The sequence below is a fragment of the Nansenia antarctica genome (assembly GCF_963989245.1).
Source record: "Nansenia antarctica genome assembly, chromosome: 4".
NCBI classification, from domain to species: Eukaryota; Metazoa; Chordata; class Actinopteri; order Argentiniformes; family Microstomatidae; genus Nansenia; species Nansenia antarctica.
The window spans coordinates 68,571,941-68,594,440 of NC_137689.1; the positions used below are offsets into that span (position 1 = coordinate 68,571,941).

General features: G+C 47.5%; 1 protein-coding gene across 1 annotated transcript in view; it reads left to right on the forward strand.

Annotated features, from left to right (window-relative positions):
* LOC308156305 (mediator of RNA polymerase II transcription subunit 13-like) overlaps window positions 1-13,911 on the forward strand; it is a gene marked incomplete at both ends in the record, with an annotated part of 57,494 nt that extends 43,583 nt beyond the window's left edge. The window contains 16 exons of the mRNA XM_080529650.1: window positions 444-652; window positions 1,393-2,306; window positions 3,244-3,423; window positions 4,339-4,568; window positions 5,990-6,209; window positions 6,688-7,018; window positions 7,439-7,691; window positions 8,227-8,415; window positions 8,714-8,940; window positions 9,557-9,699; window positions 10,161-10,319; window positions 10,607-10,789; window positions 11,303-11,463; window positions 12,186-12,350; window positions 12,996-13,183; window positions 13,779-13,911. Of these exons, the coding sequence (XP_080385776.1) occupies window positions 444-652; window positions 1,393-2,306; window positions 3,244-3,423; window positions 4,339-4,568; window positions 5,990-6,209; window positions 6,688-7,018; window positions 7,439-7,691; window positions 8,227-8,415; window positions 8,714-8,940; window positions 9,557-9,699; window positions 10,161-10,319; window positions 10,607-10,789; window positions 11,303-11,463; window positions 12,186-12,350; window positions 12,996-13,183; window positions 13,779-13,911 (3,885 nt within the window). The remainder of the gene's footprint in view (window positions 1-443; window positions 653-1,392; window positions 2,307-3,243; window positions 3,424-4,338; window positions 4,569-5,989; window positions 6,210-6,687; window positions 7,019-7,438; window positions 7,692-8,226; window positions 8,416-8,713; window positions 8,941-9,556; window positions 9,700-10,160; window positions 10,320-10,606; window positions 10,790-11,302; window positions 11,464-12,185; window positions 12,351-12,995; window positions 13,184-13,778) is intronic.
* Window positions 13,912-22,500: the final 8,589 nt, after the last annotated feature.

Consider the following 22,500-nt stretch of genomic DNA (forward strand, 5'->3'; position numbering starts at 1 on the left):
AGTGAAGGTTGCTTCATTTTGTCAATGAAGAGTTGAGCAGGGCCAGTCTGTGACTGAGAGAGGGAGGGAGGGAGGGAGGGAGGGAGGGAAGGAAGGAAGGAAGGAAGGAAGGAACACCCATGCTTAACCTTTGCAAGTTTTACATGTAGTGGTAAAGCATGTGTGTGTATGTGTGTGTGTGTGTGTGTGTGTATGTGTGTGACAGTGAAGGCTGGTGGAGGTAGAAATCGGGGGACAGGGTCATTGTAATGCATGGAACGGAATGTGTATACATGTTTGTTAATCAACGGGGGGGAGTGGCTTGTGTTCCCAGCATCACCAACACAGTCAACATGGTGGTGTCCTTGTTTATTGCCCTTTGATTGGCTGTACCACAACCACATGTGTAGTGAGCTCCTCCTCTCCCCCCTCTCCCCCCTCTCCCCCTGCCCCCCCCCCTACAGGACTTCTCCTTCGTCTACCGCGTCCCCTCCATCCAGCCACAGATGGGCTGCTCCATGTTCGCCCCCCTGCGGACCCTCCCCAGCCACTGTCTGCCCCCCCTCAAGGTGCCGGACCACTGCTACTACCGGCCCTCCTGGGCGATGATGCCTAAGATGGAACATTACTCCGCCCTCCCCCCCAACACCCCCTTCATCAGGGACGGATATATGTGAGTACTGGGTCTGGGTGTGGGTGTGGGTGTGGGTGTGGGTGTGGGTGTGGGTGTGGGTGTGGGTCTGGGTGTGGGTGTGGGTGTGGGTGTGGGTCTGGGACTGGGACTGGGTGTGGGTGTGGGTCTGGGTCTGGGTCTGGGTCTGGGTCTGGGTCTGGGTCTGGGTCTGGGTCTGGGTCTGGGTGCGGGTGTGGGTGTGGGTGTGGGTGTGGGTGTGGGTGTGGTTGTGGGTCTGGGACTGGGTCTGGGACTGGGTGTGGGTGTGGGTGTGGGTGTGGGTGTGGGTGTGGGTGTGGTTGTGGGTCTGGGTCTGGGTCTGGGTCTGGATCTGCTCATTGTTCAGTACTGGGTCTGCTCTGGCGCAGGGGAGGCTGGTGGAGGTAGAAATCGGAGGACGGGCTCATTGTAATGCATGGAATGGAACGAGGAATCAGAAATGTTTTCCATTCTATACATTACAATGAGCCTGTCCTCCGATGTCTACCTCCACCAGCCTCCCCTGGTGTGGGCCCCTGTTCATTGAAGTAAGTCACAGTGTCATTTGGGGTGTGCCATCAGCACATTGAATTAACTGCAGGTCATAAAGTGTTATGGACGTTTTTTTATGTAGTCAGTAAAGCAAAAATAGAGTTTGACAGTGTTTGAATGATTAGCCTCAGGATCCCTCAGTGTATAATCATGTAATCATGAAAAGAAGCCTTTTATTTGTCTGTCTAACCACCTCCTTCCTTCCCCAGCAACATCCCCAGCGTGGACCAGGACTACTCCCACCTGAGCATCAACGCCCCCTCCGTGGGCACCGCGGGTGGAGTCCTCCCCTCCCCCTCCCCGGCCACCCCGCGCTTCTCCGTGCCCACCCCCCGCACCCCGCGGACCCCCCGGGGCGTAGCCAGCGGCCAGGGCTCGGTGAAGCAGGAGGGCACGGAGGTGAGCTCTCCGGCCTCCACGCCCTCCACCAGCATCCCCATGAGCTCCGTGGACCCCCGCGGCTCCTCCGGGCCCGCCCTCCCCGAGGCGCACAGCCTCTACGCCGCCCTGCTCCTGTCCGACTCGGTCCTCAACGTGTTCAAGGACCGCAACTTCGACAGCTGCTGCATCTGCGCCTGCAACATGAACGTCAAGGGCGCCGACGTGGGCGTGTACATCCCCGACTCCACCCGCGAGGACCAGTACCGCTGCATGTGCGGCTTCAGCGCCATCGTCAACCGCCGCCTGGCCCACGCCACGGGCCTCTTCCTGGAGGACGAGATGGACATCTTCGGCCGCGGCTCGGAGGTGGGCCGGGCGGCCGAGCGGCGGCTGGCGCTGTGCCGCCGCGACCCGCCCATGGGGGACCCCCGGGCCAAGCGGCCGCAGGACGCCCCGCCCGTCCCCGCCTCGGTCATGGTCCTGATCCAGGAGCAGTGCTCCCAGCCCATCTCCTCCCTGGCCTCCCTGCACCTCCCGCCCGCCTGTTCGTGCCGCGGGCGCCAGGGGGCGCTGCTGCAGAGCTGGATGGCCGACAAGCAGTGGGCGGACGGGAGCGACGCGTGCGTGGAGTGCTACAACGCGCTGGTGCAGGGGCAGCAGTACGTGGACAACCCCGCCGAGCGGAAAGTGGACCCGGCGGTGGTGAGGAGCAGCGCGCTACACTCCTGGCCGCACACCAACGGTAAGGAGGAGGGATGGGGCTGCGCAGGGTGTCGCTAGAACAATGGCAGCAGGAGGAGAAGAGGGATAGAAGAGGGATAGATGTGTCTCAGTGATGAATACTGAAGCCCACTCCCCCTCCCCCCCCCCTCCCCCATCCCCCCCTCCCCCCGCCCCTCCGCTGTTCCACTGTGCTTCTAATGGAGCGTTGTGCGAGAGATTAGACACGTGTTGAAGTGATTATACAGGAGATGGTTATCACAGCTTACTCAGCTTTACTTCACAGAGAAAAAAGGAAGATGAGAGACTTACTGCTGGAGGAAGAATGTCGTATGAATGACTAATTCCTCAGGAGATTTTTTCGATACAGACATTATTACCTTTTTTTTTTAAACATTTTAATTCACTTAAGTTTACTGAAGGTTAATGTCCACGTGTCTTTGTTAGTGATGGCCTGTTGCGTGACGTCTAATTGTGGATTCATGTACTTTATGTTTGTGTGTGTGTCTTGCCCTGCGTGTGTGTGTTCTCCTGCGTGTGTGTGTTCTCCTGCGTGTGTGTGTATGTGTGTGTTCTCCTGCGTGTGTGTGTATGTGTGTGTTCTCCTGCCTGTGTATGTGTGTGTGTTGTCCTGCCTGTGTGTGTGTGTGTGTGTGTTGTCCTGCTTGTGTGTGTATGTGTGTGTTGTCCTGCCTGTGTGTGTTCTCTTGCCTGTGTGTGTGTGTGTGTGTGTGTGTGTGTTGTCCTGCCTGTGTGTGTATGTGTGTGTTGTCCTGCCTGTGTGTGTATGTGTGTGTTCTCCTGCCTGTGTGTGTTCTCTTGCCTGTCTGTGTGTGTGTGTGTGTCTGTGTGTGTGTTTGTGTGTGTTCTCCTGCCTGCCTGTGTGTGTTCTCTTGCCTGTGTGTGTGTGTGTGTATGTGTGTGTGTATGTGTGTGTGGTTGTCTCCTTGCCTCCCCAGTATTGGACATCAGCATGCTGTCGTCCCAGGATGTGGTGCGGATGCTGCTGTCCCTGCAGCCCTTCCTGCAAGACGCCATTCAGAAGAAGAGGACAGGCAGGACCTGGGAGAACATCCAGCACGTCCAGGGACCGCTCACCTGGCAACAGTTCCACAAGATGGCCGGCAGGGGCTCCTACGGTGAGTCAGAAGGGACATACCATACCACATTGACTTCTTCTATGGAAAGGGTTCTACTGGCGTCCCACTGCTGTCAGAAAACTGCAGAATCACTCCCCATCCTCCTCCGTAGACTGAAGACCCCCATCTCTTCAGGCTACACCATAACTGTCCCTCCTGAGACATCTACTACCCTCCTGTACTGTTTCCCCGGTGTCAAAAGAAAAGTCCTTCTTTTAGCACGACGACTGCCGACAGCCCCAGGCCTGAGCATAGACGACTTTTTCCCGCTATGACTGGCGGATAGATGATTCACTTACTTAGTCAAATGTATTTGTTGTACGTCGCTTTGGATAAAGGCGTCTGCTGAATGGCAAAAATGTAAAAATCTAAATGTGCGGTAAAATCAAAAGGGTTTCTCCCAAAGGGACAAGCCAAAAGTACTCTAAACGGTTCTAGGTAGCGTCTTTGTATGTGTGTTTGGAGTGTTTAGCATTGTGTGTACTATACAGTGGTGTTGAATATGGTCAACGTTATCCTTGATATTACAGATATTACAGAATCAGATGATCTCCTACTTTGTCCACTCTAGTTCATTCATGGTTACAACCACACGTACTTCATCTTTATCAGCCATTTACATTTACACCATTTAACATTTAACAGACGCTTTTATCCAAAGCGATTTACAATTAACACTCTCCCTGGAGTAACTTAGGGCCAAGTCCCTCACTCAAGTAAATGGACTGCACTTATATAGCGCCTTATTGCAAAGCTCTTTACAATGGCCTCTCATTCACCCATTCACACACACATTCACACACAGCGATGGTGGCAAGCTACCATGCAAGGCGCCGGCCCGCTCATTGGGAGCATGTAACAATGTAATAATCATAAAAATAAAAAAACCATCTAATTTCTCTCTGTGTCGACCAGGATCCGAGGAGTCGCCGGAGCCCCTGCCCATCCCCACGCTGTTGCTAGGCTACGACCGCGACCGGGACTTCCTGGCGTTGTCCCCGCTGGCGCTGCCGTTCTGGGAGAAGCTGACGTTGGAGCCGTACGGCGGCCAGAGAGACGTTGCCTTCCTGGTGCTCTGTCCCAACAGTCCGTCCCTGTTGGCCGGGGCCAACGCCTTCTTCCAGGAGCTCAGCGCCGTCTACGAGGTACACACACACCCCGCAACAGCTCACAACCTGTGTCTGAAGCAGAGGACGGAGGCTGGTGGAGGCAGAGGACGGGCTCGTTGTAACGCATCCAATAGCTCGATACCGTTCCTTATTCCGTTCCATGTGTTACAGCGAGCCTCCGATGTGTACCTCCGCCAGCCTCCCCTGGATGATACAGTAGTTCTGGTTCATTACCACACTCTGCCTCATACTGTCCTCATATTTGTCCTCATATTTAGGAGATGATGAATGTGTACTAGTACTGTGTGAATGTTACAATATCGTTGACCTGCAGTCATACATTTAAAACAACCCCTAACGATCCCTGTCTGTCTGCCTGTCTGTCTGTTCTGTCTGTTCTGTCTGTCTGTCTGTCTGTTCTGTCTGTCTGTCTGTTCTGTCTGTTCTGTCTGTCTGTCTGTCTGTTCTGTCTGTCTGTCTGTCTGTCTGTTCTGTCTGTCTGTCTGTTCTGTCTGTTCTGTCTGTCTGTCTGTCTGTCTGTTCTGTCTGTTCTGTCTGTTCTGTCTGTTCTGTCTGTCTGTCTGTTCTGTCTGTCTGTCTGTTCTGTCTGTTCTGTCTGTCTGTCTGTTCTGTCTGTCTGTCTGTTCTGTCTGTTCTGTCTGTCTGTTCTGTCTGTTCTGTCTGTTCTATCTGTTCTGTCTGTTCTGTCTGTTCTGTCTGTCTGTTCTGTCTGTTCTGTCTGTTCTGTCTGTTCTGTCTGTTCTGTCTGTTCTGTCTGTCTGTTCTGTCTGTCTGTCTGTTCTGTCTGTTCTGTCTGTTCTGTCTGTCTGTCTGTCTGTTCTGTCTGTTCTGTCTGTCTGTCTGTCTGTTCTGTCTGTCTGTCTGTCTGTTCTGTCTGTCTGTTCTGTCTGTTCTGTCTGTTCTGTCTGTCTGTCTGTTCTGTCTGTTCTGTCTGTTCTGTCTGTCTGTCTGTTCTGTCTGTCTGTCTGTTCTGTCTGTTCTGTCTGTTCTGTCTGTCTGTCTGTTCTGTCTGTCTGTCTGTCTGTCTGTTCTGTCTGTCTGTCTGTCTGTCTGTTCTGTCTGTCTGTTCTGTCTGTTCTGTCTGTTCTGTCTGTTCTGTCTGTCTGTCTGTTCTGTCTGTCTGTCTGTTCTGTCTGTTCTGTCTGTTCTGTCTGTCTGTCTGTTCTGTCTGTCTGTCTGTCTGTTCTGTCTGTTCTGTCTGTTCTGTCTGTTCTGTCTGTCTGTTCTGTCTGTCTGTCTGTTCTGTCTGTTCTGTCTGTCTGTTCTGTCTGTCTGTCTGTCTGTTCTGTCTGTTCTATCTGTTCTGTCTGTTCTGTCTGTTCTGTCTGTTCGGTCTGTCTGTCTGTCTGTTCTGTCTGTTCTGTCTGTCTGTCTGTTCTGTCTGTTCTGTTTGTCTGTTCTGTCTGTTCTGTCTGTCTGTCTGTTCTGTGCCTCAGACCTGTCGTTTGGGGAAGCACCGGCCTCTAGCCAAGGTGTCCCGGGACGGCCTGGTGCTTGTGGGAGGCGTGGGAGGAGGAGGAGGAGGGGGAGACCAGTCAGACAAGCTGGAGGACGAGCAGGTGGACCAGTGGTTCACTGGGCCCTGGGCCGGACAACAACACACGGACAACCTCAACAAACTCCGACTTTACGCCCAGGCCTGCAGACAGCAGCTAGGTGAGAGGGAGGGAGGGAGGGAGGGAGGGAGGGAGGGGGAGAGATGGGAGGGGGGGGCTTTATGTATTTATCTATTTGGATTAGGGGTGGGCATCGACGATCGATAATTGATCGATAAGGATCTTGGTCGATCACAAAATAAAACATTTGGTCGATCACAAAAAAAAAAAAAAATGGTGATCGACCAAATGTTTTATTTTGTGATCGACCAAGATCCTTATCGATCAATTATCGATCAATTATCGATCGTCGATGCCCACCCCTAATTTGGATTACACTTGATTCATGTCGATGTCGTGGTTGTTTACCCTCACAGCAGATACCTGACAGGATGGATAACACCACGGGGAACATTCTATTCTATTCTATTCTACACCACTGTGTTATTATGGATAACTTAACTATGGATATGAATAACTTCTAACTAACTTCTCCCCTATGTCCCCCCCCCCCCCCCCCCCCCCCCCCCTCCCTCCAGGTCCCCAGTTATCTGTCCTCTCCGTGGACAGCAGTCTCCTGGTGCCCCCCAAGCCCCAGCCCCAGACCCAGTCTCCTACAACCTCCTCAGCCCAACCTGCCCCCCCCGGCGCCCAGCCTGCCCCCCCCTCCGGTCCCGGGGCTCCCGAGGGAGAGGCGGCAGCCCCCAGCTCAGGAAACACCGCGGCCCCCCCCACTGCAGCAGCAGCAGCAGCAGCGACCCCAGGACAGCCTGGCACAGCGGACACCCAACAGGGAGGGACGGCAGAGTCCAAGGGTGGCGCTAACAACCCCACCCCGGCCCCCACGCAGCCTGCAGAGACCCCCGAGAGGTGAGGGAGGGGGGGTCAAAGGCTTACAGTACCGCAATGCAAGCCTGGTAGCTTTGTACTGGCTGTCGTACGGCTGTTAACCCCCAAGAGAGAGTTATTGTAGGGCTGCTAACCCTGAGAGCTAGTACTAGCCCTGAGGGCTAGCCCTTGTAGGGGCTATCGTAGTACTAACCCGGAGAGCTAGCCGGTACTAGCCTGTAGAAAAGCAAACCGTTTCTTAGAAGGTCTCGTAAGTTGAAACAACTTCGCGAACCGAACCGGCACTAGCAACCAGCCCAGAACTAGAACTAGGTTTGTGTGGCGGTGGAAAGGGGAGGTCATGTGTCATGATTGTGTTATTACTGTGTTATATTACACATATTCTAGTGTTATGATGACTGTATGTGACAGTGTGGTGACGTTCTCGGTGTCTCCTCCCAGCATTGCAGAGCGCGAGCGAATCGGTATCCCCACCCTGCCGGACGCTGCGGACAGCCACGCCCACCCGCCGGCCATCGTGTTGTACATCGTGGACCCCTTCCTGTGCTCGGGAGGAGCGAGGGACGGAGGGAGAGAGGAAGAAGAGGGGGAGGAGGTGGAGGAGAACAGCGTGTGGCTGCTGGGGTTGATGCGCTGCTACACGGAGATGCTGCAGACGCTGCCGGAGGCCATGAGGCCAGCGCTGGTACTGCAGGTGAGTCATCCGCTGTCAAATCAAATCAGATCAAATCGAATCAGATGTGATTTATTATATAGCACATTTCATTCAGGGATGAAACACAATGAGATGTTATATATATATATATATACTGCTAGGCTTGGTGCACTGTTTAGAAATGGTTTAGGGATGGTGAGGGTTAGGGTTAGGTTAGGAGAGAGAGAGACTATTGTTTCCTCACAGGACTGATGACAGTAATAGCCTTCCAGGTCCTAAGAGCTCTCCTAAGAGCTCTCTCCCTAAGCACTGAGCTGCATTATTATGTATGAAAGGTGCTATATAAATAAAACGTATTATTATTATTATTATGATTATTATGATGATGATGATGATGATGATTATTATTATTATTATTATTATTACATCTTCTAATGGCTCATTCATTCCCTGTGTGTGTGTCTTTGTGTGCGTGTGTCTGTGTGCGTGCGTGCGCGTGTGTGTGTCTGTGTATTTGTGTGCCCGCATGCGTGTGTGTGTGTGTGTGTGTGTGTGTGTGTGTGTGTACGTCCAGGTGATACCATGTCATTACCTGCTCCAGCCTGCCAGTGGCGAGAGCCCCCTGTACCTGCAGCACCTCCGCTCCCTGGCCTTCTCCTGCTACTCCCAGTGCCGGCGGCTCCTCCCCACCCAGACACACATCAAGTCCATGACCGGCTTCGGCCCCGGGGCGGCCCTCGACGCGGTGCTCAAGAGTCCAGAGGTACAGTAGGGCCCGCAGGCTCATGGGTACTGAACTCATGTCAGCTGAACTGAAGAGGACTCTCTCTTCTATGCATCTCTTGTATTTGGACATCCAACTTCCAACCTCTCACACGTTCAAAAACTCTTTGTCTCTTTTTCTCTGCATCACAATCGCCCTCCCACCCCCCCCCCATCTGTCCCCCCCCCCCCTCCCATCTCCTCTCTCTCTCTCGCCCCCTCTCTGTCCCCTCTCTCTCTCTCTCTCTCTCTCTCTCTCTCCCCCTCCTCTCTCCTCCCTCCCCCACTCCACTCCACAGCACCCCAGCCCCCTCCAGGGGTACTCTCCCCCCTACATCCTGGGCCCCTCCCAGCGCAGCAGGCAGCCAGAGCCGGGGGAGGTGTGGCCAGAGGTCCCCCCCAGGTACAACGTGCTCTTCGTGGGCTACTGTCTGTCACATGACCAGCGCTGGATCCTCGTGTCCTGCACTGACCAGAAGGGGGAGCTCCTGGAGACCTGCATCATCAACATCGACGTACCCAACAGGTACTGTAGAGTCACGCAGGCTAGGCGGGCGGGTGGGGTGTGTGTGTGTGTGTGTGTGTGTGTGTGTGTGTGTGTGTGTGTGTGTGTGTGTGTGTGTGTGTGTGTGTGTGGGTACTAAAATTGGGGCAACGTCGTCCATCTTTGCCTTCATATTTCTAATACACCAATGGGAGTTTTGAATGCTGCGTCTAGCGTTTCCAGGATATGCGATTACATTGTCCGACTGTTAACAACAACTCTCCATGGAATAATTACAGTTTTCCCGAAACCGATGTTCAAATCAAGCTGCAATAATCCAGAGTAATACAGAGTAGATTCTGAGTTGGAAGGTCTTTTTTTTTTTGCTCTGCTCAGCACTGTTTCGCTGAATCAAATCAAATGTGGGCCCAGGGGCTGAGAGAGGGGAGATATCCACTGTGTGTGCAAAGTCATAATGTTGCATTTTGTATTCCTTGTGTGCGCAAGATATGCAATCAATATAAAACATGTTCTACACATAAATCTATTTGTTGTTGTGTCTGCCCGAGGGCTATTTGTTGCTGGACTACGCTATTTGATGCTGGTATATTGTGTATTCAGCTAATGAGACTATAACATCTCCCCGTGGCTTCTCCAGAGCGCGGCGCCCCAAGGTATCCGCCAGGAAGATGGGCCTGCAGAAGATGTGGGATTGGTGCGTGGGGATCATCCAGATGACCTCCATGCCTTGGAGAATCGTGATTGGTCGGCTGGGCCGGCTGGGGCACGGCGAGCTGAAGGGTGAGTGTCGGTGGTGGAGTGGGTTCTGTTTAAGTGTCCCTGTGGACGGGTTGAAATGTTGGCTTCCTGTGGACGGATTGAAATGACGACCGGTTGGTCATAACCCTTTTCTGTGCTCGTTACGAGATGATCTAAAGATAGATGTTGCTGAAACACAGACGTCTGATAATATTTCAGTTGACCCAGTGGAGAGACACCAGTAAGACAGTACAATCATTCCTTGTGCTGATTCTCTCCCCCTCTCTTTCTCTCTCTCTCCCTTTCTCTCTCTGCCATTTGTCTCTGCCTCTCTCTCCTTCTCCATCTCTCTCTCTCTTTCTCTCTCTCTCTCTCCCTCCCTCCCTCTAACCCCCCCCTCCCCCCCTCTCATCCCCCCTCCCCCCTCCCTCCCTCTCACCCCCCTCCCTCCCACTCACCCCCCCTCCCCCCCTCCCTCCCTCCCTCCCTCTCTCCCTCCACAGACTGGAGCATCCTCCTAGGGGAACACAACCTCCACTCCATCAGTCGTCAGCTGAAGGAGGCGTGTCGCATGTGTGGCTTGTCCTCCGCCGACTCTCCCTCCATCCTCAGCGCCTGTCTGGTCGCCATGGAGCCCCAGGGATCCTTCGTTGTGATGCCAGGTCAGCATGGGATGATGATGATGAGGATGATGATGATGAGGATGATGATGATGATGATGATGAGGATGAGGATGATGATGATGAGGATGATGATGATGATGAGGATAATGAGGATGATGATGATGAGGATGAGGAGGATGAGGATGAGGATGAGGATGAGGATGATGGGGGTTATTCATAGCACTAGCAATGTATATCATCAAGTTAATGTGTTTGTTTATGTGTGTGTGTGTGTGTGTGTTCTCCTGCCCGTGTGTGTGTGTGTGTGTGCGTGCGTGTGTGTCTAGACGCGGTGACGATGGGCTCGGTGTTCGGCCGCAGCACGGCCCTCAACCTGCAGACGTCCCAGCTGAACACGCCGCAGGACGCCTCCTGCACGCACATCCTGATCTTCCCCACCTCCTCCACCATCCAGGTGGCACCCAGCTCCTACCCCACAGGGGAGGACAACGCCGGACAGGAGGGACTGGGTCAGTGCCCTAACCCTAACCCTTAACCCTAACCCTAGCCTTAACCCTAGCCATGCTAACACGCTAGCCATGCTAACACCGTGCCATGCTAGCTCAGGAGATTGACAACTCGAGGAAAATATGAATTCGAAACTGTGTCAAAAGCATTCTTTTGTATTCCCTTATCTTCTCATTCTTAATTCGATAAGGCTTCTTTCTCTTCTTAAGTCTTAAGTCGGTAAGAGTGTTTACCTTGTGAAGTAGGTCATTTCACCTCCACCAGGGGGTGCAATCGGTTCAGGAGAGCAAGGAAAGGCATGTGCTGCTACCAGCAGGGGAGGCTCTGTGGTGGAGGTAGAGATCGGAGGACGGGGCTCATTGTAATACACAGAACGGAACGGGATGAGGGAATGGTATCTAACACAGCCACAGACCTCGTCAGCCTCTACCGTGCTACCACTGTGACTGTGTCCACATCCAGAGCTCCGTAGACAGCCTAAGTCTTCAACTGACTGTGTTCCTCTCTCTCTCCAGACGACATGTTTGACCTGCCGTTCCCCGACGACATCGATGACATCGGCCACGACATGATGCTGATCACGGGGAACCTCCACCCCTCCCCCAACACCTCCCCCGTGCCCTCCCCCGGCTCCCCCTCCGGCATGGGCGGGGGCTCCCAATTCCAGCACAACAGGGTGAGTTCAGGACCGACGCTAGCCAGGCTACAGAAGGTAGTCCTTTCTATTAGCGTCCAGACTTGACTGGTGCTGTCTTTGTCAGTCGTGTGTCAGGCATTTCTCACCCTCTCTGACTTTCTCCTCTGTGTGTGTGTGTGTGTGTGTGTGTGTGTGCGTGTGCGTGCGTGTGTGTGTTCTCCTGTCTGTCTGTGTGTGTGTGTGTGTGTGTGTGTGTGTGTGTGCGTGTGTGTTTTCCTGCCTGTGTTTGTGTGTGTGTGTGTGCGTGTGTCTGTGTGTGTTCTCCTGCCTGTGTGTGTGTGTGTGTGTGTGTGTGTGTGCGTGCGTGTGTGTTCTCCTGCCTGTGTGTGTGTGTGTGTGTGTGTGTGTGTGTGTAAGAGGCCTTCAAATGGCTGGTCTATCTAAGAGAAGGGCCAAACAGTTAGCAAAGTATTACTCAGTATCTGCTATTATTGGTAGCCGCTCAATATGGAGAAGGCGGTGCTTCTTGTACCCATGAGCTGGATACTGTCTGTTTTACAGTATTGATACTGTATCTGTCAAATCCACTGTAATCATTGTGTGTAGCATAACTGGTTGTTGGCTCAGCACTACTGTAACTGACTGTTTTCATAATGTCAAAATGCACTGATAGTGTTTATGTCCTTTAGATATTGTACATGTATGTGGACATAAATAAAGCATTTATAATGTGTGTGTGTGTGTGTGTGTGTGTCCTCCAGAGCCAGGGCGAGAGGCTGCTGTCCAGGGAGAACCCCCCAGAGGAGCTGAAGCAGCAGCCGCTGGCCCTGGGCTACTACGTGTCCACGGCCCAGGCAGAGGGCCTGCCGCACTGGTTCTGGGCCTCCTGTCCCCAAGCTCAGAACCAGTGTCCACTCTTCCTCAAGGTAAAGGGATGAATGAATGAATGAATCTTTATTTCGAACAAAAAAAATGAATAACTAATAACGAAAAGTACAGGTATCACTGTTCGAAAGGGAGTAGGATGAAGCCTGAGCTTATCATGTCCTACCCCTATCCGTCACTTCCAAGTGAGAGCAATAATACTTAAATTGTATAATCCATTAATTAATACAGAAATTACAGTATCCACAGTACTAATAATTTTCCATTCTTAGTATTGAAACAACACAAAATAAATAAATAAACATAATTTTCCATTCTTAATACTGAAACAACACAAAATAAATAAATAACAAACATCAGTATCCGCAATGTAATACAAAAGAAAAAGTGGGATCCATAGGGGATCCCACTATTCCTGTTGAAGTTGAAATACCCTCAGCAGCCCTACAGCTGAGTCACCCCATGGCTAGCTTTCGGCATCGCTGGTTAAAATCGGGGTGTTTTTTCAGAGTGCGGTCATTTGTGTTTGCACTGTGGCGAGGCAGCGTGATGCCCGATACAAACGCACTTATACTGCATAATGTCTCCCTCGATATAAATTCTGGTTTGAGGGGATAAGTGTGTGTGTATGTGTGTGTGTGTGTGTGTGTTCAGACTCTAACCCTGTGTAACTCTACTTCCTCCAGGCATCTCTACACCACCACATCTCCATCGCCCAATCAGATGAGCCGGCCAATCAGACGAGCTCTGACAAGACGAGCTCTGACAAGACGGGCTCTGACAAGACGGGCTCTGACAAGACGGGCTCTGACAAGCCGTCCAAGAAGACTCACGCTCACCCTCTGGACTCCAAGACCACGTCTGACGTGCTCAGGTGAGGACCAGCCCCTGTCTGCCCCCTACTGGACACACTAGACACTAACCCCTATCCTACCCTACATCCTAACCCTAACCCCTATCCTACCCTACCATAACCCTAACCCCTATCCTACCCTAAATCCTAACCCCTATCCTACCCTACCATAACCCTAACCCCTACCCTAACTACTAACTCTAACCCTAATCCCTACCCTAACCCCTACCCTACCCTACCCTATGTTAGACTCCAATAGTTAACTGTCACGGTTTAAAGGGTTAGTTCATCCAAATGACTAAATCATATATTTAGTTCCTTACCTTGAAAGGAGTCTATGGACAAAGGCAGACATTTAGACCACACTTTGGCTCTGCTTATCTGGGCACTGTCACTAACCGCTAACCAAAAGCAAATGGATGTCAACGTAGCCTTAATTAGCATGTTTAAAATGTCATGAAATGCCAAAATCATCACAGGTTCTCTGTGACACAGTGACATCATTTAAATGACTTCAAGAGACAATTCTGGCATGAAAGGTCAAACAGCGATCAGCCACAGAATCAGTGATACGTTCTCTAACCCCGAACCCTTGTCCTCTTGCCCCTGTGCCCAGGTTTGTGTTGGAGCAGTACAACGCCCTCTCCTGGTTGACGTGTACCCCTGCGACCCAGGACCGCCGATCCTGCCTGCCCGTGCACCTGGCCGTGCTCACACAGATGTACAACGCCATCCTCAATATGCTTTAACAACACGAGAGCCCTGATGGACACAACTGATGGGACCTGAGAATCCTGTGTGCCTGCGCTTGCTCTGTCTGGCCACCAGAGAGCGCCAGAGGTCTCTTGTTGTTTCCACGGATGGATGGACATGGAGGATCGGTTCAATGGCTGGCCAAGGTAGTGGCAGGACAGATGATTGTGCATACTTTCTAAAGAGGTCGGTTCGTGGGGGGGGGGGGGGAACATACACACGCCTATGTACAGTTTTACTTTTTTTACAAACTGTGTACCATCCTCAGTGCAATTCTTACCTTTAAAAAGCAGTGGTTGCAGATGTAAAGTTGTGCCAATATCAACCTTTGACCTTTGGAAGGGGCACAGCAGCCAGAGACAGAAGACGGAACTACCCAGCATCCAGCTATGCCCTTTTTACTCCTGACATATCTCAAGTGTTTCAACTCTTTAATATCAGACGATCAGATCAGCGTTGTTAGGTGAAGGAGGGTCCTTCAGCCCTGTGTGACTCGGAACATTTGTGAAGCCGTCTAGAGAGGCGCCTGAAGGGATATGTTCCTACATGAAGACTTATTATACTTTACCAGCCATCACAGTGGAACCCTGGGAGTTGTAGGAATCCTGATCTAGGAGTCGGAGAGTCGCCTGCATACAGAATGCTGCAGTGGATCTGAAGAGAGAAGCAGCATCACAGCTACGCATTGCTTCTTCACACAATGACGTTTTTACACGTTTGTTAAGAAACTGGTTGTCGTGAGTTCATTGGCTCGCGGTTTAGTAGTGAAATTCGTACCAACCTTCTGAAGGGTGAAGAATATGGCGTCTCCTCGTGGGGGGGGGCAAAGCATTTGATAATAATGGCACTTTTTCCTTACTTTTGGGAGTGACAATTTTATTGCTGTCGATATGAACACAGTGAATACTATTTGAAGAGTAAGACCCAGGTCTTGTTGTTTATAGTGTAAAACTGACATTTGCAGAGAATTTAGACTATTTTTAATATTTAAAAACAAAATTTGAAAACAAATAAATACCAAGGCCTTTTCCAAATTTAATATCAATTGCCTTGTGATCAGAAATGGAAATTGTCATTTTAAAGGAAATTGTAACTAAAATTGTTAAGATGCCATATTTATATATAGTATATAATGTCGTATAAATTCATATATATGTATATAAAACTATATATACATATATATATATGTATATATATGTATGTATATATGTATATATATATATATATATGTATATATATAATTACCTCTTTGAAACAAACAGCCACAGATGATGTTGAGGGTGGTGGGGTTTATACAGCCTTTGTCTCCTCAGAGGCAGATACAGTATACATCTTTTATCAAAGACAATGCATTTTGGTTTGTCCTATACTTTTTATTTTTTACAGTTATTGAAATGTTGTCTTTTAGCCTTTTTATTTAATGAGTTTAAGTTAAGGAATTCAATAAGGCAGGAAAGATATATTTATAAAGTGTTTCTCCTCTCCTGCTAAATAAACTTGAAATAGGCAATAGATTTCAATGGTATGTATTTGAGCTTTACGAGGGTGTATATTTAACGAATATGCTTTATTTCTGTGGCAGTTTGAAACGATGTCAAGCGAACTATCAGAAAAGCCTGTTTCTTCTTGAGATCCTCCACGTCAAATAGCTCTCTGCGATTAGTACAATTGCTGGCATGTTTGTATATACACTTTTCAGCTATTTCGGGGAATTTCCTAAAGCTGTACATTTCATGCTGGTTTGACTTACTTTATTTTATGTGATTCCTATAAAGTATTTTTTTGCTGTGGAGTTTTTTTTTTGGGGGGGGGATATACAGTATACAGTATACATATGAAGTCTCATTCATATACAGCCAAGGGTGTATTGCCAAGAAATGTACACTAACGTACAAACAAGGACAGGTTTGCAAACTTGTTACATTTGCCATCACTTTGAATATCTGACAGATCCACCTCGAGAAAGAGATCTGCCACTTTTACACTCTTTTTTTAGTAAATTATTAAAACTCTTGAATAATAACTTTTGCTCGGAGTGTGTTCATTTCTGTTTTCCAACGTTTTACTGTAAAGCCTTTCTATGTCTTAATGTTGTGACAGTACTATTGAAATATGTGACAGCAGCTGGTGAAAAAGGAAACAAGTCGGCAACCCACCAAATGTTCAGACTTGAAAATGTACGTCAATTTCAACGTTGTTGAAAATCAATGATTTGTCGCTAGTCAAGGCAAAAAAATTGCAATGCAATGGATTCAGTGAGTAATCCCCACAACTAACTAGTTAGTGTAGAGCAGTGGGGATCACTCACCGAATCCATTGCATTGCAATGACTAGCGAGTGTGTCATTGTGTCATTTCAACAACTCTGAAATGTATTTACATTTTTTCTAAATAAGAGTCAGAACATTTTGATTGGTTTGCGACTTGTTCCCAGTTTCACCAGCTGCTGTCACATATTGAGTCTGATATAAGCTGTGGACAGTCCCAATCCCAATATGACACCACAGTCACGGCATGAAGTGTATTTGATACCATTCCTCCTTCCGTTCCGTGCATTACGAAGAGTCTGTCCGGTTTCTACCTCCACCAGCCTCCCCCTGCTGTACAATAGTGTAGACTACCATGTTCTGCTATCTGTCTCTGGTGCAGAGAGGGAGAGGATAAGGCTGTTCTCATGTTCCAGTGCTGTCTCTGCCCTGTCATCACGTGGCGCTGTAGATCAACACCTCCATAGCTCCCTCTCTCACATCTGCCCTCCATGTTGAGACTGACTTCCTGAGAGAGCTGGTCTGTAGTGGTTGTGTAGGTCTGTAGGTCTGTAGTGGTTATGTAGGTCTGTAGGTAGGTATGTAGATCTGGTCTGTAGATATGTAGGTCTAGGTATGTAGGTCTGTAGTGGTTGTGTAGGTATGTAGGTCTGTAGGTCTGTAGTGGTTGTGTAGGTATGTAGGTATGTAGGTATGTAGGTATGTAGGTATGTAGGTATGAAGGTCTGTAGGTATGTAGGTCTTTAGGTATGAAGGTATGTAGGTATGTAGGTCTGTATGTCTGTAGGTATGTAGGTCTGTAGTGGTAGTGTAGGTATGTAGGTATGTAGGTATGTAGGTATGTAGGTATGTAGATATGTAGGTATGTAGGTATGTAGGTATGTAGGTATGTAGGTATGTAGGTATGTAGGTCTGTAGGTATGTAGGTCTTTAGGTATGAAGGTCTGTAGGTATGTAGGTATGTAGGTATGTAGGTCTGTAGGTATGTAGGTATGTAGGTATGTAGGTATGTAGGTATGTAGGTATGTAGGTATGTAGGTCTGTAGGTCTGTAGGTATGTAGGTATGAAGGTATGTAGGTCTGTAGGTATGTAGGTATGAAGGTATGTAGGTATGTAGGTATGTAGGTATGTAGGTATGTAGGTATGTAGGTCTGTAGGTCTGTAGGTATGTAGGTATGTAGGTATGAAGGTATGTAGGTCTGTAGGTATGTAGGTATGAAGGTATGTAGGTATGTAGGTATGTAGGTATGTAGGTATGTAGGTATGTAGGTCTGTAGGTCTGTAGGTCTGTAGGTATGTAGGTATGTAGGTATGTAGGTATGTAGGTATGTAGGTCTGTAGGTATGTAGGTATGTAGGTATGAAGGTATGTAGGTATGTAGGTATGTAGGTATATAGGTCTGTAGGTATGTAGGTATGTAGGTATGTAGGTATGTAGGTCTGTAGGTATGTAGGTATGTAGGTATGTAGGTATGTAGGTATGTAGGTATGTAGGTATGTAGGTCTGTAGGTCTGTAGGTATGTAGGTATGTAGGTATGTAGGTATGTAGGTATGTAGGTATGTAGGTATGTAGGTATGTAGGTCTGTAGGTATGTAGGTATGAAGGTATGTAGGTATGTAGGTATGTAGGTATGTAGGTATGTAGGTATGTAGGTCTGTAGGTATGTAGGTCTGTAGGTATGTAGGTATGTAGGTATGTAGGTATGTAGGTATGTAGATCTGAAGGTATGTAGGTATGTAGGTCTGTAGGTATGTAGGTCTGTAGGTATGTAGGTATGTAGGTATGTAGGTATGTAGGTATGTAGGTATGTAGGTATGTAGATCTGAAGGTCTGTAGGTCTGTAGGTATGTAGGTATGTAGGTATGTAGGTATGTAGGTATGTAGGTATGTAGGTATGTAGGTCTGTAGGTATGTAGGTATGTAGGTCTGTAGGTATGAAGGTATGTAGGTATGTAGGTATGTAGGTATGTAGGTATGTAGATATGTAGATATGTAGGTATGTAGGTATGTAGGTCTGTAGGTATGTAGGTCTGTAGGTATGTAGGTATGTAGGTATGTAGATATGTATGTATGTAGGTATGTAGGTATGTAGGTCTGTAGGTATGAAGGTATGTAGGTATGTAGGTATGTAGGTATGTAGGTATGTAGGTCTGTAGGTATGAAGGTATGTAGGTATGTAGGTATGTAGGTATGTAGGTATGTAGGTCTGTAGGTATGAAGGTATGTAGGTATGTAGGTATGTAGGTATGTAGGTATGTAGGTCTGTAGGTATGAAGGTATGTAGGTATGAAGGTATGTAGGTCTGTAGGTATGAAGGTATGTAGGTATGTAGGTATGTAGGTATGTAGGTATGTAGGTCTGTAGGTATGAAGGTATGTAGGTATGTAGGTATGTAGGTATGTAGGTATGTAGGTATGTAGGTATGTAGGTATGAAGGTCTGTAGGTCTGTAGGTATGAAGGTATGTAGGTATGTAGGTATGTAGGTATGTAGGTATGTAGGTATGAAGGTATGTAGGTCTGTAGGTATGTAGGTATGTAGGTATGTAGGTATGTAGGTCTGTAGGTATGTAGGTATGTAGGTCTGTAGGTATGTAGGTATGTAGGTATGTAGGTATGTAGGTATGTAGGTCTGTAGGTATGAAGGTATGTAGGTATGAAGGTATGTAGGTATGTAGGTCTGTAGGTATGTAGGTCTGTAGGTATGTAGGTATGTAGGTATGTAGGTATGTAGGTATGTAGGTATGTAGGTCTGTAGGTATGTAGGTATGTAGGTATGAAGGTATGTAGGTATGTAGGTATGTAGGTATGTAGGTATGAAGGTATGTAGGTATGTAGGTATGTAGGTATGTAGGTATGTAGATCTGTAGGTATGTAGGTCTGTAGGTATGTAGGTATGTAGGTATGTAGGTATGTAGGTATGTAGGTATGTAGATCTGTAGGTATGTAGGTATGTAGGTATGTAGGTATGTAGATCTGTAGGTATGTAGGTATGTAGGTATGTAGGTATGTAGGTCTGTAGGTATGTAGGTCTGTAGGTATGTAGGTATGTAGGTATGTAGGTATGTAGATCTGTAGGTATGTAGGTCTGTAGGTATGTAGGTATGTAGGTATGTAGGTATGTAGGTATGTAGGTATGTAGATCTGTAGGTATGTAGGTATGTAGGTATGAAGGTCTGTAGGTATGTAGGTATGTAGGTATGTAGGTATGTAGGTATGTAGGTATGTAGGTCTGTTGGTATGTAGGTCTGTAGGTATGTAGGTATGTAGGTATGTAGGTATGTAGGTATGTAGGTATGTAGGTATGTAGGTATGTAGGTATGTAGGTCTGTAGCTATGTAGGTATGTAGGTATGTAGGTCTGTAGGTATGTAGGTATGTAGGTCTGTTGGTATGTAGGTATGTAGGTATGTAGGTATGTAGGTATGTAGGTATGTAGGTATGTAGGTATGTAGGTATGTAGGTATGTAGGCCTGTAGGTATGAAGGTATGTAGGTCTGTAGGTATGAAGGTATGTAGGTATGAAGGTATGTAGGTATGTAGGTATGTAGGTATGTAGGTATGTAGGTATGTAGGTATGAAGGTATGTAGGTATGAAGGTATGTAGGTATGTAGGTCTGTAGGTATGTAGGTATGTAGGTATGTAGGTATGTAGGTATGTAGGTATGTAGGTATGTAGGTATGTAGGTATGTAGGTATGTAGGTCTGTAGATATGTAGGTATGTAGGTCTGTAGGTCTGTAGGTATGTAGGTATGTAGGTATGTAGGTATGTAGGTATGTAGGTATGTAGGTATGTAGGTCTGTAGGTATGAAGGTATGTAGGTATGTAGGTATGTAGGTATGTAGATCTGTAGGTCTGTAGGTCTGTAGGTATGTAGGTATGTAGGTATGTAGGTATGTAGATCTGTAGGTATGTAGGTATGTAGGTATGTAGGTCTGTAGGTATGTAGGTATGTAGGTATGTAGGTATGTAGGTATGTAGATCTGTAGGTATGTAGGTATGTAGGTATGTAGGTCTGTAGGTATGTAGGTATGTAGGTATGTAGGTATGTAGGTATGTAGGTATGTAGGTCTGTAGGTATGTAGGTATGTAGGTATGTAGGTATGTAGGTATGTAGGTATGTAGGTATGTAGGTATGTAGGTCTGTAGGTATGTAGGTATGTAGGTATGTAGGTATGTAGGTATGTAGGTATGTAGGTCTGTAGGTATGTAGGTATGTAGGTATGAAGGTATGTAGGTATGTAGGTATGTAGGTATGTAGGTATGTAGGTATGTAGGTATGTAGGTCTGTAGGTATGTAGGTATGTAGGTATGTAGGTATGAAGGTCTGTAGGTATGTAGGTATGTAGGTCTGTAGGTATGTAGGTATGTAGGTATGTAGGTATGAAGGTATGTAGGTATGTAGGTATGTAGGTATGAAGGTCTGTAGGTATGTAGGTATGTAGGTCTGTAGGTATGTAGGTATGTAGGTATGTAGGTATGTAGGTCTGTAGGTCTGTAGGTATGTAGGTATGTAGGTATGTAGGTATGAAGGTATGTAGGTATGTAGGTATGTAGGTATGTAGGTATGTAGGTCTGTAGGTATGTAGGTATGTAGGTATGTAGGTATGTAGGTATGTAGGTATGTAGGTATGTAGGTCTGTAGGTATGTAGGTATGTAGGTATGTAGGTATGTAGGTCTGTAGGTATGTAGGTATGTAGGTCTGTAGGTATGTAGATCTGTAGGTCTGTATGTATGTAGGTATGTAGGTATGTAGGTATGTAGGTATGTAGGTCTGTAGGTATGTAGGTATGTAGGTATGTAGGTATGTAGGTCTGTAGGTATGTAGGTATGTAGGTCTTTAGGTATGAAGGTATGTAGGTATGCAGGTCTGTAGGTATGAAGGTCTGTAGGTATGTAGGTATGTAGGTATGTAGGTATGTAGGTCTGTAGGTATGTAGGTATGTAGGTATGTAGGTATGTAGGTATGTAGGTATGTAGGTCTGTAGGTATGTAGGTATGTAGGTCTGTAGGTATGTAGGTATGTAGGTATGTAGGTATGTAGGTATGTAGGTATGTAGGTATGTAGGTATGTAGGTATGTAGGTCTGTAGGTATGTAGGTATGTAGGTATGTTGGTATGTAGGTCTGTAGGTATGTAGGTATGTAGGTCTGTAGGTATGTAGGTATGTAGGTATGTAGGTATGTAGGTATGTACGTCTGTAGGTATGAAGGTATGTAGGTATGTAGGTATGTAGGTATGTAGGTATGTAGGTATGTAGGTATGTAGGTATGTAGGTCTGTAGGTCTGTAGGTATGTAGGTATGTAGGTATGTAGGTATGTAGGTATGTAGGTATGAAGGTATGTAGGTATGAAGGTATGTAGGTATGTAGGTATGTAGGTATGTAGGTATGTAGGTCTGTAGGTATGTAGGTATGTAGGTATGTAGGTATGTAGGTCTGTAGGTATGTAGGTCTATAGGTATGTAGGTATGTAGGTCTGTAGGTATGTAGGTATGTAGGTATGTAGGTATGTAGGTATGTAGGTATGTAGGTATGTAGGTATGTAGGTCTGTAGGTCTGTAGGTCTGTAGGTATGTAGGTATGTAGGTATGTAGGTATGTAGGTATGTAGGTATGTAGGTCTGGAGGTATGTAGGTATGTAGATATGTAGGTATGTAGGTATGTAGGTATGTAGGTATGTAGGTCTGTAGGTATGAAGGTATGTAGGTATGTAGGTATGAAGGTCTGTAGGTATGTAGGTCTGTAGGTATGTAGGTATGTAGGTATGTAGGTATGTAGGTATGTAGGTATGTAGGTATGTAGGTCTGTAGGTCTGGTCTGTAGGTATGTAGGTATGTAGGTATGTAGGTATGTAGGTCTGTAGGTATGTAGGTATGTAGGTATGTAGGTCTGTAGGTATGTAGGTCTGTAGGTATGTAGGTATGTAGGTATGTAGGTATGTAGGTATGTAGGTCTGTAGGTATGTAGGTATGTAGGTATGGAGGTATGTAGGTATGTAGGTATGTAGGTATGTAGGTCTGTAGATATGTAGGTATGTAGGTATGTAGGTATGAAGGTATGTAGGTATGTAGGTATGTAAGTATGAAGGTATGTTGGACTGTAGATCTGTAGGTATGTAGGTATGTAGGTATGTAGGTATGTAGGTATGTAGGTATGTAGGTCTGTAGGTCTGTAGGTATGTAGGTATGTAGGTATGTAGGTATGTAGGTATGTAGGTATGTAGGTATGTAGGTATGTAGGTATGTAGGTCTGTAGGTATGTAGGTATGTAGGTATGTAGGTCTGTAGGTATGTAGGTATGTAGGTCTGTAGGTAT